Here is a 19,234-nt window from a genome sequence, read left to right as displayed (position 1 = left end):
TAACAAAAAAGGAATTTGAGAATCATTTGAGGAAGATTAATATAACTAGAATACGTACATTATTTCTTGAAGGTAACTTTTTTGAAGGAGGACATATATTAGGATGTATGAGTACTTAAAATTTTCTTTGTAATGTATTGTTTAAACATTTGAATTTATCTTACTATGCAATAGGAATGCAGTCAACCATTTCCCTACCAGGCATGACGAGTTTTATCTTAGAGTTTAGTATTACAGAAGTAAACGACTGCATAGCTACTATAAAGACCAGACCTTTGTCCTGATGCCAGTCCTTTTTTGTGCTAAGACTGTATTTTAAAGTATTATCTCATACTCAGGAGTGGTGATCAAAATATTTAACAACAAATATGGCCCTGGTCAGTGAGAAGTCAGAACACATGCCTGCAACACCTGGTGTGATCGTATCAGAGTGTACTGATGGTGTGTTAGCCCTGCTCACAGTTGGGCATTACCTTACACTTTCCTGAGTGCTTTCATACCCGTTCTCTCATTTGATCTGGGATGGGGGTGTGTGTGGAGAATATAGTGTCATTCCCTTTTTTCAAATTGAGAGAACCACAGCCCAGAGAAGTTAAATAAGGTTCCCTAAGAATGAACGACATTTGGCTCTTAGTTTAGTGTTCTTCCTTGGGTAGAAGTTTCCCTCTTCTACCTAAGGAAGAGATGAGAGTAACCATTTTTATTTTATTTAATTTTTGTTTGTTTGTTTTTTAAAATTATTTTATTTTATTTATTTATTTTTGGCTGTGTTGGGTCTTTTTTCACTGCACACGGGCTTTCTCTAGTTGCGGTGAGCGGGGGCTACTCTTTGTTGTGGTGCGCGGGCTTCTCATTGCCGTGGCTTCTCTTGCTGCAGAGCACAGGCTCTATGTGTGTGGGTTTCAGTAGTTGTGGCACGCAGACTCAGTAGTTGTGGCACACGGGCTTAGTTGCTCTGTGGCATGTGAGATCTTCCTGGACCAGTGATCGAACCCGTGTCCCCTGCATTGGCAGGCGGATTCTTAACCACTGCACCACCAGGGAAGCCCACGAATAACCATTTTTAACAGGACAAATATCAGGTTCTTTCAGAGAAAACTCATAGTAGGTGGTGGTGAGTAGAGTGAGCAATCCCCATCCCCCTGGAGTCTTCCTGTCCCAAGCTAATCCTTCACTTCCAAGGTCCCTTGCAGGAGATGCCTGCCCTGGAAAGTGAAACTGGCTTGAGTGAGTGAGCACATTTTTCCCAGTGGAAGAACTGACTCAGCCTCTTTTCTCCATATCCACATGGACATTAAGTACAAAGTGTTACTTTTAAAAGTACATTCTTTTAACTGCTTGTTTTTCTCCTTCTTACTTCCACAGAATGGTCTCCCCTCAGTGAGCAACCCATATGTTTTTAATGGTGATTTTGTGGATCGAGGAAAAAATTCCATGGAGATCCTAATGATCCTGTTTGTGAGTTTTCTGGTCTACCCCAATGACCTGCACCTGAACAGAGGCAACCATGAAGATTTTATGATGAATATGAGGTAACCTAGGCCTGTGGATTTCCTCTTTTGTTTCCTGTTCTGGAAAATGCTGCCATGTTTAGCTCCTAGCAGAGAGTTAGAGGTGAGTGTAGAGAAGCAGGGATGAGGAGAATCTCAAGGAAGAGCTCAATTCTTACAGTGATTTACCTCCCCCAGTCTTCTGCTGTGTGAGTGAGTATAAATTGCTCTAAAGTTCCCTTCCTATCTTTTCTTCCCGTTCTTCCTTCGCCCTTCTGTTATGTTCTTCTTCTCGTGCCCAGCCTTCACAAGCCAAATTGTGTGCTGAGTAGACGTGTTAGGCCAGGTTTGGAGGTGTGGTAGGTTCTATGAGCAGGTTTAGATGGACTCATTCTCTTGCTACTCTTTTGGCTTGCATCACATGTTGTCTCAGAAACTAGTACTGTGTTTTTCACTGATGTGTATATTTTTTATGACACGGTGATTGCTTTTGGCATAGTTGTTCATAAACATACTTGAGAACAGCTGTAACATAGCATTTCAACTATCTGATTCACTGGAGTTTTGGGGAAAAAAGATTGGTTAAATGGTTTACCAATTTTTGCTGAAAGGCACAGTAAGTGACAAATGTTCTCCTTTCTCTTCTTTCCTCATCCTCCTCCTCTTCCTCTTCCCCTTTCCCTTCCTCTTTTTCTTCCTCTGCTTCTCCTTTTGTTTTTCTTGTTTCTTGTTTTATGAAAAACAGAATCCAGTTTTCTCTAGGGAAGTAGAAGGCATGGCATGTTTCATGCTTTGGTCCTGGGCTTTTGGGTGCCTGGATCAAAGCTCAGCAGCTGATTAGTTTTGTCTTTGGGGCAGTTTTGGCACTTGGCCTGAATACAGTTTCAATTCTAATCCTCAAGTATGGAAGCAAATGATAAGATTATGAAGAAAAAAAAATCCCCAAATCTCAAGGCTACTTTCAGAGACCCATTATATATAATATAGCTCAATCTGTTTATTTGGGCATGCCATTTATCCTTCCCTTTATTTAGCTAGTCAGTTGTATTTATCTAGTGCCTACAATGGTTAGTGAAAGAGACACGGCCCCTGCCCTACTGGAGTTTACATCTAGCAGGGAAGACATGAGTTGAGCAGGTTTTTCAAGTGTGATGAGTTTGTAAAGTGGGGGATCCAATCTGTCTGAGGGGTGATTGGAAGGTTCTCCCATAGAAGTACGGCATTAGCCTGAGACCTGGAGGATGAATTAGGCGATCAAGAGAGGACCATGGCAGGGGGGATGAGAAACTGTTCCAGAGTGAGGAGAAAACTTATGCAGAACTTGAGAAAGGACTTTTTAGACTTGAAAGAAGTTCAGAATGGGAGGAACATAGACTGAAGGACAGGATGGTACCTGATAGGGCTGGAGACGTAAGAAATGATTGCAAAGAAATTTGGGCTTTCTCCTGAGGACAAGAGAAAATCATTGAAGAGTATTATGCAGTTTGTGTTTTAAAATGCAGCAGGAAGATTAGTTTGGAGAGGGACAAGAATTGATATGGGAATGCCAATTAGGAAGTAGTTGAAGAGAGAGATGATGGAGTCTCACTTAGACTTGGGTGGTAAAGATGGAGATGCAAAGCAGTAGATATATTCAGGAGGAAGTTTAGGCAATGATTTAAGGCTTGGTAACGTGATATGGGGGACTTGAAAGGAGAGAGAATCAGGGATGACCTCCAGGTTCCTAGCTTGAATTTGCAAGATCACTGTTATTAGGAACATGATAAGTGGAGAAAGTTGGGGTGAGGGAGAAGGATGAGTTCAGTTTGGGGTAAGCTGATTCAAGGTGCTGTTGAGTAGGCAGGGCTGAGTTCATCTCGGAAAACATAACATTACCCTCTAGAAGCTTCACGTGACACGATCTGCATGGAAACCTGGAGTGAGTATGCTGTGTTCTGACTTCACTGTGTTAAAGGTATATATTATTATCCTAAGGCAAGGAAAGTAATTGAAAAAATTTTTTCATCATTAATTCTCCCTTAGTGACTGCTATTCAGGCATTAAAATTCCTGACACTTTCTATTCAAACCCTCAGTATCATTACATGAACTATATCAGAGACTATAAAGAGCCAACTTGTTATCTTCTAGGCTTTTCTTTGTCTTTATTCAGTCTTTTTGCCCCCTGATCATTCATTTACTATAAGATATAGGATGTCAGAAATTCTATCTAAATGAAAAGCATTCTCCCACACACTGTCCCACAGTGGCCACAGCACATGTCTCTGAATACTTACAGTACTTACACACCTGTGCAGACCATGTATTTCTTAAGTTGTCTTGTAATTGTTTCATGAAAATTTATCTTCTTTTCCCAACTATACTCTTAAGCGCCTTGAGGATAGGGACAATGTCATCGGCTGCTTTTGTTCTTTCCCATCGTGCCTAGCAAAGTCTTGGATAAGTAATCGTTCCAAATAAAGTCTAGTTTCTTGAGTTCTTGATACTTGTGGTAGCGAGATATCAAGGGCTCCCTTTTTGCATGACTTGACTCATGTAAGTAGGAGTTCTCAACATCCAATGAAAGAGTTGAAATCCCATTGTTTCTTTTTCAGGTATGGCTTCACAAAAGAAGTTTTGCATAAATATAAGGTAAGGCTCTTTTTTTTTGCATTTTCTTTGCTGTTTGTACATAGAAGTTAAAAAAAAAAAAGCTTCAAGAAGGGTGAGGGGAGAACTAGTCAGAATTCATGCCAATAAAATAAAAGCACAAAAGGAAGCCCTGGCCATAGTGAAGACCTGTTTTTCTTTCTAGACGCAAGCTTTTTCATTGTGACTCCTGTATAAGTTTTAGCATAGATACAAACATATTCCATTGTTTTAAAGGTACCTGGGATTTGTTTTACTCGGGTATGGTAAAACATGCAGACATGGAAATGACTGTCATGAAGGAAAAGGTTTTTACTCACAGTTCCTTAGAAACTGGAGGCATAGCACACCACACTGGGCGGCCACATGGGGAAGCACTCCGGGGGTCAGTCAGAGGCAGAGGGAATGCAGGCAAACATGGACAAGAGCCTTTATTGTGGTTTCCTTGACATGGACAAAAGCCTTTATTGTGGTTTCCTTGGGAAGAAGTGGGTGATGCATTGTAAACAGGTTTAGGATTGGCTAGTTTGAATAGTTTTAGCGGGCTCTGGGGCTTAGGGCTTGTCCAAGGTTGTCTGGTATCTGGCCCTGGGGTGACTGGAGCTGAGAATAGTGACCCTGGGTGTGAGAATTCCATAAAGGACTAGTTGGGAGGATAGACTCTGGATAGGTTGGTTTGCATATGAAAGGTAGCCTCATTTACATACAAAAGGCAAGTCCTTTACTATCTCTAGGAATTAACTGGCCCTGGGAGGGGCAGTCTCTTCTCAGGGGTCAGCAAGGCACCAAAATGTCAAAGTATCAAAAATACAGACTAAAAAGACATGATTAATGCATGCTTGTTGGTTAGTGACTCCATCCTGACCTTCTTTGGGTGGCCTGAAAACTGTGGGGTTTTGTCCATATGTTGGGACTATTCAATAAACTTGAACTATCAGAAAAACAAACTTACTCAAGCTCTTACTTACAGCTACATGGGAAAAAAATCTTACAAATCTTGGAAGACATCTATACCTGGCTCCCAATTGGTACAATCATTGACAATGAAATCCTGGTCATACACGGAGGGATATCAGAGACCACAGACTTGAATTTACTCCACCGTATAGAAAGAAACAAAGTAAGAAGCAGTGTTTGCATGAATGTTGTCTCAGAGATTTATAAAGGGATACATACCTCCCTTCATTTATTATTTTGTATTGATTCGTGTTTTAGTGGTTGCTGTAACTCTGAAAAGATTAGTACAAATTTTAAGAAAATCTATGATTGCATGATAAGGAACTAAATGGATAACTTCTATATATGGAAAATGCATTGTTAAAAATTCATGGTGAGGGCTTCCCTGGTGGTGCAGTGGTTGAGAGTCCGCCTGCCGATGCAGGGGACACGGGTTCGTGCCCTGGTCCGGGAAGATCCCACATGCCGTGGAGCGGCTAGGCCCGTGAGCCATGGCCGCTGGGCCTGCGCATCCGGAGCCTGTGCTCCGCCACGGGAGAGGCCACAACAGTGAGAGGCCTGCGTACCGCAAAAAAAAAAAAAAAAAAAAAATTCCTGGTGAAAGTGGAAAAATGAGGAAATATCGGCACTTTGTATAGTTTCTAAAAGTGAAAAATCCTGATTTTTGAAAAGTTAAAACTTCTACTTAATTAATTAAAGTTGTGGTAAAATATACACAACATAAAATTTACCACTTTAACCATTTTTAAGCGTATAGTTCAGTGACATTAAGTACTTTCACATTGTTCTGCAACCATCACTACTGACACCACCATCCATTTCTAAAACTTTTCATCTTCCCAGACTGAAGCTCTACCCATTAAACACTGACTCCCCATTCCACCTTCCCCAGCCCTTGGCAACCACCATTCTACATTCTGTCTCTATGAATTTGACTGCTCTAGGTGCCTCATAGAAATGGAATCATACAGCAATTTATTTCTGAATTGGTGTGATTTCCCTTATATATTCCAAATGGCTCAGGGTAATCTGGGGGGGAATATTTTAATATTTCAACTTAAGCAATCATATTCAATACAGCAGAAGCAGAGCAGGCATATGTATTGACCCTCTGAGAGTAGTGGGTGTGGGGGGCCTGTGAAGCTCCCAGCCGTAGTGAGCAGCGTCTTTGGCTGGGCCTTGCAGAGTGACTGCAGTCGTCTTCCACCTGTACCAGAGCCCAGCCAACACTCCCAGACTAGGGAGTAGATGGGGTGCCAGGTGGGCATGAGGACTAGTGGCAACTCTGGAGCCAGGTGATCTTGTACGGTCCTAGTGAGAAACCTAAACCCTTACTCCTCAGGACTGATAATCGACTTCCAACCAATCGAAGCAAGTGGGGTCTAGAGCCAGAATTTAATTTGATATGGACAGAAATGTGATTCCTGTTCACCTTGAGTTTTGGGTTTTTTAAAAAATATTTATTTATTTATTTTTGGCCACGTCGGGTCTTAGGTGTGGCACGCGGGCTCCGGAGTGCGTGGGCTCTGTAGTTGCGGCACGTGGGCTCTGTAGTTGTGGCACGCGAGCTTAGTTGCCCCGCGGCACGTGAGATCTTAGTTCCCCGACCAGGGATCGAACCTGCGTCGCCTGCATTGCAAAATGGATTCTTAGCCACTGGACCACCAGGGAAGTCCCACCTTGAGTTTTTAGAGCCCTTATGCCTTTATACACATATGAATGATAATATTGTTGCTAACTCCTTCTCATCCTTTTAATTTCAGCTTAAATATACACCCCTCCTCTGGAAAGCCATCCATGACCTCCACACTAGATCAGGTCCCCTTCTGTGTGCTTTCAAGCCCCTTGTACATATCCTTCATAACAGTTACCAAAATTAAATAAGCAGTTGTAGTACTGTTTGTTTACCATCCTCCCCTGCTTCTCTAGTTCACTGATACAACCCCAGCACCAAGATGTAGTTAAGTATTAATTAATGTTTGTTGAATATCTCCTAAGAGATTTAAGACCAAATAGGGCAAGTGTAAGATAAAACTGGAAAAAAATCTTTTTACAACCCCTTTCCTGATTCTGTGGTGATTTTGCATACCCCAGTCCCCAGCCCCACCCAGTGATGACCATACTTCCTGGTTTACACCTGTCGTCTTGTTGTAGTTATTAATAGCACATCCCTTTACTCTCAAAAGTATCCCAGTTGCAGTAAATTTTAAGGTTCCTAGTTTAAGGCACCTTTCTTATAATATCAGCAAATAGTCAAGTCAATAAGACGTTTCAATCAACATGGGGTAGTCACTGTTGACATAATGAGTGGATATGATTCTAGCCAGGAGCAAGGGAGCATGATGTTTTTGTCAGTCAAATTTTGGCACGCACATGGCAGGAATGCAACACTCCACCACCACTTGCCCTATGACAACAGCGCTGATCAGCCATGGCAGCCAGTACCAATTGATCAGATTGAAAACTTTTCCTTTCCTGAGGTTAGCCTGAGAAGCCTGGCCTCTCTAGGGCTATTTGAGATATTAAGAGCATGTGTCTGGAATGCCCATTACTGTCTCTGTGGAGACCCTAAATTGAGAGCCACCTTAACGTAGCAAACACCATGGAGCTCTGATATCAGACAGATGTAGCTAGCATTACATCCTGCTTCTGGCTGGGTGACTGGGCAAGCTGCCAATGATTTCTAAGCCTCAGTTTCCACATGTATACACTGAAGCTAAAAATACCTACTGTACTGAATTGTTGGGAGGATTAAATATAATTACCTAGATGAAGAAAATGGCATAGAGTAAGCTTTGAACATAACTCTCTTCTGCAACTCTCTCCTCTTTTTCCTGATACTTAAAACTAAGGTTTGAATTTCAGTCACCAAGACAGACCCTGGGGAGAAATTTGGGGGCCAGGAATTTTACCAGGATACCTCAAATTTCACCCCCTTTGGGGATCATTGTTCCACCTACTGAAAAGTCTGGCTTTAAAGGTAGAAATTTGACTTGTGTATTTTTTGTCTACCCTGCCTAGAGTGAAGTTGAACTGGCAGCACGTGCTTGTTGTGTGAAATGTAGTTGAACTGTAATGAAAGTAGTAGGTTCAAGCCTTTGGAACTCTACCAGATGAGATACAAAAACAGGTTTTCAAGTTCAATTTTATAACCCCCACTTGCCCATCTGTTAGGACTCTCCAAGTGTAGGGGTGACCATGCTTCCTGGTTGATACCTGCTGTTGTGGTATAATTGTTAATAGGAGAGGGGTAGGGTTGCGGGAACCTGATGACAACCTCCATTCTAGGTTCATTAAAGGTATTTTGTAAGGTAGGCAGGTTGGGGAGGAGGGTGAATGCAGAGGGACAGAGAAGGAAGACTCTATAACACTAAGACTCTGGTTTAGTATTTTTTAAACTCCCTGGCAGGGGTTGTGGGAAGGGATGGCTAGTAGGACCCCCAGGAGAAAATGATGATGTGGTACCTTAGCAGGGGCTGGACAAAGTATCCTGATCCCAAGTGGCCATGAAAACGGTAGAGCCACATGTACTTAAGAGACCATGTGGTTTTGCCCTGCCTGATGACCTTATCAGAAGTGAGTTGTGTGGAGCCACGTCCAGAGTGTCCTCCCAGAATATTCTGCTCTGCCTAAGACCTGGCAACATTTGCTGGTGGGGAGACAGGGAGGGTAGGCTGTGAACTCACTAATAATAGCTGAAATTGAACTCCAACCATCTCAATGAAATGGTTCAATTTTTTCAATAAGGTTCAATTTTTTTTTTTTTTTTTTTTTTGCGGTACGCGGGCCTCTCGCTTCCGTGGCCTCTCCCGTTGTGGAGCACAGGCTCCAGATGCACAGGCCCAGCGGCCATGGCCCACAGGCCCAGCCGCTCCGTGGCATGTGGGATCCTCCTGGACCAGGGCACGAACCCACGTCCCCTGCATTGGCAGGCGGACCCCAACCACTGCGCCACCAGGGAAGCCCAAGGTTCAATTTTATTTTTGAAAAACAAAGGTAAGATTTTATATACACCCTAGTTTATAGAAGAAACTTAAGTGCCTACCACAGAGAATTGTCCATTACTGAACTAAGGTCACCAATGTAATAGAAGTGTTTCAAATTGTTTTGTATAAAGGTATGATACTACAAAGAAACAAGTATAAAATTACAGTCTCAGGTTATGTAAGGGAATGTAGAAGGGATTATAGTAATTGATATACTATCAGAGAGATATTTTATTTCCAAAGAAATACATCGCCTTTGTTACTAGAATTAGAGAATGTAATCAATTGCTGGCAGGTCAGACTGAGAACCCAGTGCATTTAAGTCGAAGGGCTTCCAAAGTTTTCAACTTATGTCCCCTTTGTGTACTTTCCTGGGCACAGATGTACTTTCTCTCAGTTCTCCTGGAAAACACAACAAAAGGAAAAGCAACCATCCTCTTGAGGTGTTTCTGAACTCTAGGCCTGTTAGTTCTCTCTCTTAGCCCCATGTATAGATAAAGGCTCAGAGGGAGACTAGTTTTCCCTTAGCATCTTCTTTTTCCTGTCAGGACGCCACAGAACATACCTCTACTGACATCTGTGCCTCTGGGGTCTTTTAGAAACTCTAATGGGAAACTTTCCCTTAGGGGACAGTATCTCTTTTTGAAAAATGTACAAACAGAACTTAACAGCCCCACTTTTAGAGATCAGTGGATCAATAAGATGAAGGAGGTAAGTGAGATGGAAAAGGGGACCATGTGTTTTCCATTGGGTCGAGGCACAACAATATAAACAGAATAGCAACTAGTGCTGAAGTTTCTACATGCAGCACCCTGAGCATAGGGTTTGGCTAAAGCATAAATTTGTTTTGTAGTTGAAATCTGTGCTGATGCCACCAAGTCCAATAGATGGAGAGCGTGCTACTGAGAAGGGAAATAAAGTAGGTACAACCATTACAGCTCGGGGAATCAGAACAAATGGATCCCTTTCTGCACAATTAACAAAGCATGAATGGGAACAGGTAAGTAATCAAACTGTTCACTAAAGTGGCAGTGAAGATGCAGCATAGATGATGTTGTTCTAATAATATATAAAAAGTGACTTACCTTTCTAAGCAGATCATATCCTTCTCTCTAAATTCATTACTATATTTTTAATAACTTAATTGACGTATCATTCAAATACCATATTTAAATGGTATTTAAAGTATATAATTCCGTGGGTTTGGTATATTCACGATGTTGTACAACTATCCCCACAATCTAATTTTAGAACATTTTCATACCTGAAAAAGGTACTTCACATACCTATTACCAGTCACTTCCCATTCTCTCCCCACCCCCGACCACCATCCCTGCACACTTAGACCGCCACTAATCTCCTTTTTTTAAAAAAAAAAAATTATTTATTTATTTCGTTGTGCCGGGTCTTAGTTGTGTCAGGTGGGCTCCTTAGTTGTGGCACGTGGGCCCCTTAGTTGCAGCCGGCAGTCTTCTTAGTTGTGGCATGCAGACTCTTAGTTGCGACATGCATGTGGGATCTAGTCCCCTGACCAGGGACCAAACCCGGGCCCCCTGCACTGGGAGCGCGGAGTCCTATCCACTGTGCCACCAGGGAAGTCCCACCACTAATCTCCTTTTGATCTTAATAGATTTCTCTATTCTGGACATATTATAGAAATGGACTCATACAGTATGTGATCTTTTGTCTCTGGCTCCTTTTACTCAGTCACAGTAAAAGAAGTGCTTTTGCTTTGTGCTTTTGGTGTGGTATCTAAGAAGCCATTGCCTAGCCCCAAATCATAAAGATTTATTTCTATGTTTTCCTCTGAGGGTTTTATAGTTTTAGTTCTTATGTCTAGGTGTCTGATCCATTTTGAGTTAATTTTTGTGTATGGTGTGAGGTAGGTGTCCAAATTGATTTTATTGCATGTAGATATCCAATTATCGCAGCACCATTTGTTAAAAAGACTTCCTCTCCTTCAATTTTCTTGACACCCTTACGAAAAATCAATTGACTGTAAATATGAAGGTTTATTTCTAGACTCTTAATTCTATTCCATGATCTATATGTCTGTCCTTTTATCATTACTACACAGTTTTGATTACTATAGCTTTGTAGAAAGTTTTGAAACTGGGAAGTGTGAGTTCTCCACCTTTATTCTTCTTTTTCAAGATTATTTTGATTATTCTGGGTCTCTTGAATTTCCATATGAACTTTAGAATCAGCTTGCCAATTTCTACCAAAAAAGAGCTGGGATTTTGGTAGGGGTTGCCTTGAATCCGTGGATCAATTTAGTTACTATTGCAATCTTAACAATATTATATCTTTAATTTCATGAAGGTGGGATGTCTTTCCATTTGTTTAGATCTTTAATTTCAGCAGTGTTTTGTAATCACGTACAGTGAGGCACTTGTTAAAGTTATTCCTAGTTTATTCCCAAATATTTTTGATGCTATTGTAAATAGAATTGTTTTCTTAATTGCATTTTGGATTGTTCATTTCTGGTATATATTGACTTTTGTATACTGATCTCATATTGTGAACCTTGATAAACTTGTTTGTTCATTCTAATGGCTTTTAGTGGATTCCTTGGGACTTTGTATAAACAAGAGCATGTTATCTGTGAATAAAGATAGTTTTGCTTCTTCCTTTCCAATCAAGCAGCCTTTTATTTCTTTTTTTTTTTTGCGGTACGCGGGCCTCTCACTGTTGTGGCCTCTCCCGTTATAGAGCACAGGCTCCGGACGTGCAGGCTCAGCGGCCATGGCTCACGGGCCCAGCCGCTCCACGGCATGTGGGATCTTCCCAGACCGGGGCACAAACCCGTGTCCCCTGCATTGGCAGGCGGACTCTCAACCACTGCACCACCAGGGAAGCCCCTTTTATTTCTTTTTCTTGCTTCATTGCCCTGTCTAGAATCTCTAGTACAGTGTTGAAAAATAGAAGTGGTGAGAGTAGACATCATTGTCTAATTCCCAATATTGGGGGGAAGCATTCAGTCTTTCCCATTAAGTATATTAGCTGTTTGTTTGTATATTACCTAACCTTCATCAGATTGAGGAATTTCTCTTCTGTGCCTACTTTCTTGAGTGTTTTTACCATGAAAGAGTGTTGGACTTTGTCAGTGCTTTTCGGTATCTATTAGGATGATCATGTATTGTTTGTCCTTTATTCTACTAATGTGGTGTATTACATTGGTTGATTTCAGGTGTTAAACCAACCTTACATTTCTGGGATAAATCCCACTTGGTCATGGTGTATAATCCATTTTGTATGTTGCTGGCTTCATTTTGATACTTTTCGAGGCTTTTTTCTTTGTAGGCAGTTTAAAAATTACTATTTCAGTCATCTTTCTTGCTATAGTTCTATTCAGATTTTCTATTTCTTCTTGAGTAGTTTGTTTCTTGGTATCATTGATAGCTTGTATCTTCCTTGAAATTTGTCCATTTCATCTAATTTATCTAATTTGTTGGCCTAAAGTTGTTTGTAATATATACATATATGTGAAATACATATATATTAAAAAATTTTTTTAATATCTGCAAGGCTGGTAGTAATGTCTCCTCTTTCATTTCTGATTTTAGTAATTTGAGTGTCTTTTTTTCTTGGTCGATCTCGCTAAGGTTTGTCAACTTTATTGGTCTTTTCAAAGAATCAACTTTTCATTTTATTGACTTTTCTCTATTGTTTTTTATTCTCTCCTTCACTTATTTCCGCTCTAATCTTTATTATTTCCTTCCTTCTGATTTAGATTTATTTTGCTCTTCTTTTTCTAGTTTCCTAAGGTGAGAGGTAGTGTCATTGATTTGAACTCTTTTTCCTTTGCTAATGAAGCTGTAAATTTCCCTTAAGTACTGCTTTAGCTCTATCTTGTAAGTTTTGCTGTGTTGTGCTTTAGTTTTCAATCATCTCAAAGTATTTTCTAATTTCTCTGGTGATTTCTTCTTTAACCTATATGTTTTTTTAGGAATATGTTGTTTAATTTCTGTATATTTGTGCATTTCCCATATTTCCTTCTCTTAATTATTTCTGCTTGAATTCAGTTGTGGTTGCAGACCATACTTAGCATGATTTAAATCCTTTTAAAACTTATTGAGCCTTTTTTTTTTAATGCTCTAACATATGGTCTATCTTGGAAAATGCTCCATGTGCTCTTGAGAAAAAAATGCGTTCTGTTCTTATTCAGTGAAGTGTTATATATATATAGCTGTGTTTTAATATAATATTTATAATAATTGGTTTGAAATCCTTGTCTGCTAAGTCAACTTCTAATCCCCTCAAAGGCAATTTCAATTGTCTGCTTATTTTTCCTTGTATGTGTGTGTGTGTGGTTTTTTTTTTTTGCATGTCTTATAATTTTTTGTTGAAAACTGGATATTTTAGGTAATATAGTAACTCTAATTATTTCCATGCTTCTCTGGGGCTTGTTATTATTTGCTTTCATGCTCATTTATTTGTTTAGTGGCTTCTCTGGACTAGTTTGGTTAAGTCTACACCCTGAGCTACACCCTGAGCGTGGAGTCTTAACCACTGGACTGCCAGGGAAGTCCCTAAAATGTGATTTCTGATATAAAATAATCTCTAATCAATGAGGAGAAAGACGGGCGGGAGGATAGAGAGGGAGAGGAAGAGGTAAAAGAGAGAAATAGAATTCATCACTGGCTTGTGAATTCAAAGTATTTAGAAATCAAAGAAGTATAAGAGGCATCCTATAGCAAGTAGGAAAAGATGCCTCCTTAAATTTTGATATCCAAATTCCAAAGACCAGAGGTTATAGTGAATAAAAAGGATGATGCCAAAAAGATTGGAGTTGCACAAGAAGAAAATCAGGGAGTCTGGAAGCTTGGATGAGTTAGAATTGTAGAGAGATGTAGCCTTAAGAAGTGGGAGGGAGGAAACCAGTGGTCATTATTCTGTAATAGAGCCTCCCCTCACCCCAGCAATGTAGATGAGGCATCTTACAGACTCAGTGTACATGACTGGAGCTGACACAGGGTAAAATTGACCAGAATCTCATTCCCAATATTTCAATAATTTCAGTTGTACCTTTAATTTTCTTTCCTCATTTCCTGGTACGTCATGGACATGCACACTTTAGTTAGCTAGAGTTGAAATTTCCAGATAAAAACAGGTTTCACAATTACTTTATTTCTTAATATCTGTGAGCTGTGTTGCAGTAAAGATCGTAGGCTATTTGTTCCATACTCATGGAAGTGCATGATTCTTGGCAGAGTGCTGTAATTTAAATTTTATCTTATATTCCCTGAGATGTGGGGGATGTATGTATTCATAGCTGAGTCGTCGTATAGAGACAAGCGTGACCTCTTCCTTCAGGACAGACTTGAAACAACAAAGAGGCCAGAAAGGTTTAAAAAATAATTTTAATTATTTATGTCCTGAGTGACTCCCTTCTCTTAATCTACTTAACAAGTAAAATTTATTGAGTACCTACTATGTGTCAGGCACTGTTCTAAGCTTTTGAGAAAGTAAGTGACCTAAGATCTATTCCCTCATGGAGTTTATGTTTTAGGGGGAGGAGCTAAATAATATGTATATATGAAGTTATTTATATAATATTACGTATATAATTATATAACAATAACAAGTAACTATGTTAAGTGAGAAGTTCTATGGAAAAAATTAAAACTAGAACAAGGTTAGGGGAAACAGAGAACTGGAGGCAGGGGACAGAGTTGCAATTTTAAATAGTGTAGTCAGCTTCATTGAGAAGGCTCCCAAGAGTGAAATGGCTTTTTTTGTAGTCACTTGGCTAGTCACTGAATGATAGAGCAGGATTTGATCCCAGGTCTGATTTTAATGCCCATGCTCTTTTTCTGAAGGGAAAGATGATTTAAGAGTGATAGGAGAGGGCTTCCCTGGTGGCGCAGTGGTTGAGAGTCCGCCTGCCGATGCAGGGAACACGGGTTCGTGCCCCAGTCTGGGAAGATCCCACATGCCGCGGAGCAGCTGGGCCTGTGAGCCATGGCCGCTGAGCCCGCGCGTCCGGAGCCTGTGCTCCGCAACGGGAGAGGCCATGACAGTGAGAGGCCCGCGTGCCACAAAAAGAGTGATAGGAGATCTCAAGAAAGTAATGAACTACTCTAGTCTCCCCTCATCCAGTGAGGCGATGGGTAGGCAAGGAGTAGGTATCTAAAGCCATCTAGGTACCTGGCTGGAAGGTTTGGACTGAGCACAGCTTTTAAGATGACATATTCAAAAGCTGGAAGGAGGACACATAACTAAGGGAAAATACAAAAGTGAATCTACAGTGTTAGTGTCTTAGAAGAGAAGCGTTTAGATACATCTTTCAGAGCTATTATCTCTCCCCAAAAGCATACTTTTGAAAACTGGATCACTTAAAACTGTAGGCAAGCATGGGACACTTGCAGGATTTATTTTGGATTTAGGAGGTGTAAAGGCTGAGACACAAATAGATTTTTGTTGACCATGTCATACAAAAGTTGGCATTCAATAAAAACCTTTCCAATCTTTGGTTTGAAAATTTTCAGGAAGGAATGTTGTAAATACTTATTCTTTCATGCACTCCCAAAGGCCCTTGCATTTCAGTGGAGAGGATGTTGTTGAGAGGAAAGAGATTGTCTCTGCTGAGGAATTTGTTTCACCAACAAAGTGACTTTTATAGCATTTTTTGTTTGTGAGCCTCAGAATTAAATCTACATTGTGGTCACAGTCTCTGTAAAGTTTATGAATGAATGAATTCTGGACAGAGGAAAGAAATGCAGAACTCATTGAATGGATGGTTCTGAAGAAGCTCACTTCTATAAAATTGATACCCCTTATGACCCCTTATGACCTTGAACCAAAGAAAAATGAATGTTAGCTATATCTTCCTCATTTCATTGAGGAGTCAGCTAAGGCCCGAATAGGTTCCATGGTGACATAGGTGACACTTGAAGAGCTAACTCCATGGCCAGTGCTTATTCTAGTTTAACAGGGTCCCATCATATGTACATTTAATTTATGTAAATTTCAAGTATATACATATGGCAAAAAGGAGAAAAAAGTATAAAATTTTAGTTTCATATAATTTATCATATGTTCTACATTATCACATACATAAAATATTCACACATCCATATGTCTGTATAGGATTTTATATACAAAATCATGTATACTGTGCTTTAAGAGTAATTTAGAAGGTTTTCCTGGGGTAATTTTGGTTGTAAATGACTTGCATCTCATGTAGGAATTTAAAAGTTAATCCCCTCCTTATAAAACACGCCTCCTTGTGTTCCGTGTTTTCTCCTTCATTATACTAAAAGTCAGATCATGTCTCCCAGACATGAATTCATGGTGTAAGATTCAGATATGGCTCAGTTTCAAATGCAAGTGTTATTTTCATCATAATCACCAGCAAAGTAAATGGGTTCCATTATATTTATTTGTAGGGTAGGGTTGTGCCAGTGTTGGAATTCAGTGGGGGAGAAAGGAGAATCCTGAACTGAACCTTCTTAGGTGGTTTTAATTCTCACTTCAGTCAATCATCAAAAAATCAATCATCTGGGGCTTCCCTAGTGGCGCAGTGGTTGAGAGTCCGCCTGCCGATGCAGGGGACACGGGTTCGTGCCCCGGTTCGGGAAGATCCCACATGCCGCGGAGTGGCTGGGCCCGTGAGTCATGGCCGCTGAGCCTGCGCGTCCGGAGCCTGTGCTCCGCAACGGGAGAGGCCACAGCAGTGAGAGGCCCGCGAACCGCAAAAAAAAAAAAAAAAAAAAAAAAAAAATCAATCATCTGCAAGTGTCCGGAATGTGCCTGGTGCACAGTTTCTCCAGTTCTGATGAGGTGCTTAGCATTCCAGAGAAGTTCTCCTACCAGTTCTGTTCTCTCCACCTCACTGTCTTTCCCCTCACTTATTTCTAGCTCCCCTTCAATACCAGACCTATAAATGGGCGTACAGTCGGGTTTAGTGGGACGACCATTTCTGGTCTTTTTAAGATCTGATTTGGACCCACTAGAATAACTGCACAACTTAAAATACATGCTTCTTCATGCCCTTCAAAGAAACATGTGGAAAATACAGTCTATTAGACATTGAAAAATTAGAAAATAAAGTCTGTTAGAACTTTAAGATACTTCACAACTCATCTGGCCCCAACCTCTGATTTTAAAGAAAGTAAGACCCAAAGACTTTTCTCAAGGTTGCATAGCTTTAGCTACAAAGCTAGTTTTTCACACTACTGCTGAAGCTCTCATAGATGTTTGAATAAAGAAACATTATATGTAGATCAGAGCTACAAACAGGGAGCCCCCAGTTTTTTATGAAAAAATTCTTAGAAACTTGGGTATTCAGTGGTGAGCATCATGCAGCCTGCACTTGCCTCTTTCATCCCCACGAGGAAATGTTATGCTAATAACATACTTGTGGAAAACCAGTCAATGGCTAAATGTACTGCTGAAGCTGAGAATGTGCTTGTCAAGGGGGGCAAAAAGTGAAGGAGATGCTTTACAAGATATTCTTGGATGAACAGTTGCCTATATTTGTGATGGGGAAAAGGCTTTATCATGCTATGTAGTCAACAGGACAAAAACCAGGGCCAAAACCATAGCTGGGAGACTTACCTTATCTCTTAGAACATATTAAAAACACCAAGTGCCTGTATGTTCACTGTGGGGAGCTACTTTCTCCTTTGAACATGGCAGTGAAATTCTTTTTAAGAGAAAAGACCCTGTAGGTTAAGCAGTTGCGATGGAATTTTAAAAAAAGAAAAAAAGAAAAAGCCCAAGGGCTGATCCTTCATGGTTACTAAGTATTGCTACATTGGTTATCGGGGATGGGTGGAAAGGGATTTTGGTGGCTATGGGCATTCAGATTATTCTGGAAAAGATTCATGGAGGAGATGAGTGTGAAACAGTTTTGAAAGAGGAATGAGAAATAGTGAGATTTTGGGATAACTTGGGATAATATTTCTGGAAAAGAAGTTGGAATCTAGAAAGATAAACTCTCACTTGTAAGTGGCAGCCTAATCTGATTTGTTGTTCCAAGGTTATCGACATTCTGTGGAGTGATCCGATAGACAAAAGAGGCTGTTACCCAAATACAAGTGGAGGAGGGGGCTGCTATTTTGGACCAGACATTACCTCCAAGATTCTTAATAAATACCAGTTGAAGATGCTCATTAGGTCTCATGAATGTAAGCCCGAAGGGTATGAAATTTGCCATGATGGGAAGGTAAGCTAACAGTGTTGGTGACATCATCACAGACATCCTTCCCCCAAGCCTAGTCTTTCTTCACAGGATGTGTCTGACCTCGAAGCCCATGGGAAAACATCTTCCCTAGGCCCAAAACAGAACTCGATGCTTTGGTAGACTGAAACAGGAGACTGTCGGGTTCACAGAGGTTGCTTCAAGGGGCCTCACTGTCCCTCACCCTAAGAGATATTTGGTTTATTTCTCCGATCTTCCCTAATCCCAGAGATAGAAACTCTGACACATGGCACTAAGTACACACACAGAAAGGCTTTGTTTTGTGCTAATCGCAAGGCAAATCTCCAGTAGTGGGGTTAAGAATGTACTTATCCTCACTGAGCACAGAAAGGCAGCAGTGAATCCAGTTTGCTCTCTTTCACCTTTTGCACTTTCCCTGTGCAGAGCAGAACCACAAAACATACTTCTATTCACTGAGTAGGTGAGCTCTAGCAAGTCCCTCGCTGTGGGCAGTTTCGCTGCAGCCACTAAAATGGAATGCGTTGTGCTTCTTCAGTGGTGTCTGATAGGCTAGAGAGGCGAGGCCTGAGGAGCTGGTTTCTGGTCCCAGGTTGTCCTGGGATGCCCCCTTTTCTCATAGTGAACAGCAATAATTAAAAAGGAATACCAAATTGCATGCCCTTTCCTTCTATTTCAACACTTTCACTTTTCCTAACTCTTTTAGTTCATTGGAGGCTCATACTGACATTGCGAGATGGTAAGGCAAGTATTATTTAGGGTTTATTTGTAATAAGAAAACGGGGAGAAAATAGCAGTGGTTTGTCTGAAGTGACCTGCTCATTAGGGCAGGACTGGGCCGAAACCAGCTTTCCTGTCACTGACAAGTATTACCCTCCCAAGGCTCCCCATCCTCCACCACACCGCCAAGGCTGGTTCCTTCCCAGCAGAGTGGTCATGGTCCCTTATCTAGCCACTATTTCTCTGACCTTAAAGCACTGGTTTTGTGGGGGACCCTGAATCCTCTAA

The 19,234-nt window shown here is 40.8% G+C and overlaps 1 protein-coding gene across 1 annotated transcript in view; it reads left to right on the top strand.

Moving 5' to 3' along the window:
- The window catches only part of PPEF1 (protein phosphatase with EF-hand domain 1), a gene marked incomplete at its 5' end in the record, with an annotated part of 153,545 nt that overhangs the window by 108,700 nt on the left and 25,611 nt on the right, over positions 1-19,234 (top strand). The window contains 5 exon segments of the mRNA XM_081223136.1: positions 1,366-1,532; positions 4,084-4,120; positions 5,088-5,237; positions 9,914-10,060; positions 18,047-18,232. Of these exon segments, the coding sequence (XP_081079262.1) occupies positions 1,366-1,532; positions 4,084-4,120; positions 5,088-5,237; positions 9,914-10,060; positions 18,047-18,232 (687 nt within the window).

This window comes from Mesoplodon bidens (genome assembly GCF_964165515.1).
Source record: "Mesoplodon bidens genome assembly, chromosome: X".
Classification (NCBI taxonomy): domain Eukaryota; kingdom Metazoa; phylum Chordata; class Mammalia; order Artiodactyla; family Ziphiidae; genus Mesoplodon; species Mesoplodon bidens.
This window is presented reverse-complemented; position numbering and strand designations above follow the sequence as displayed.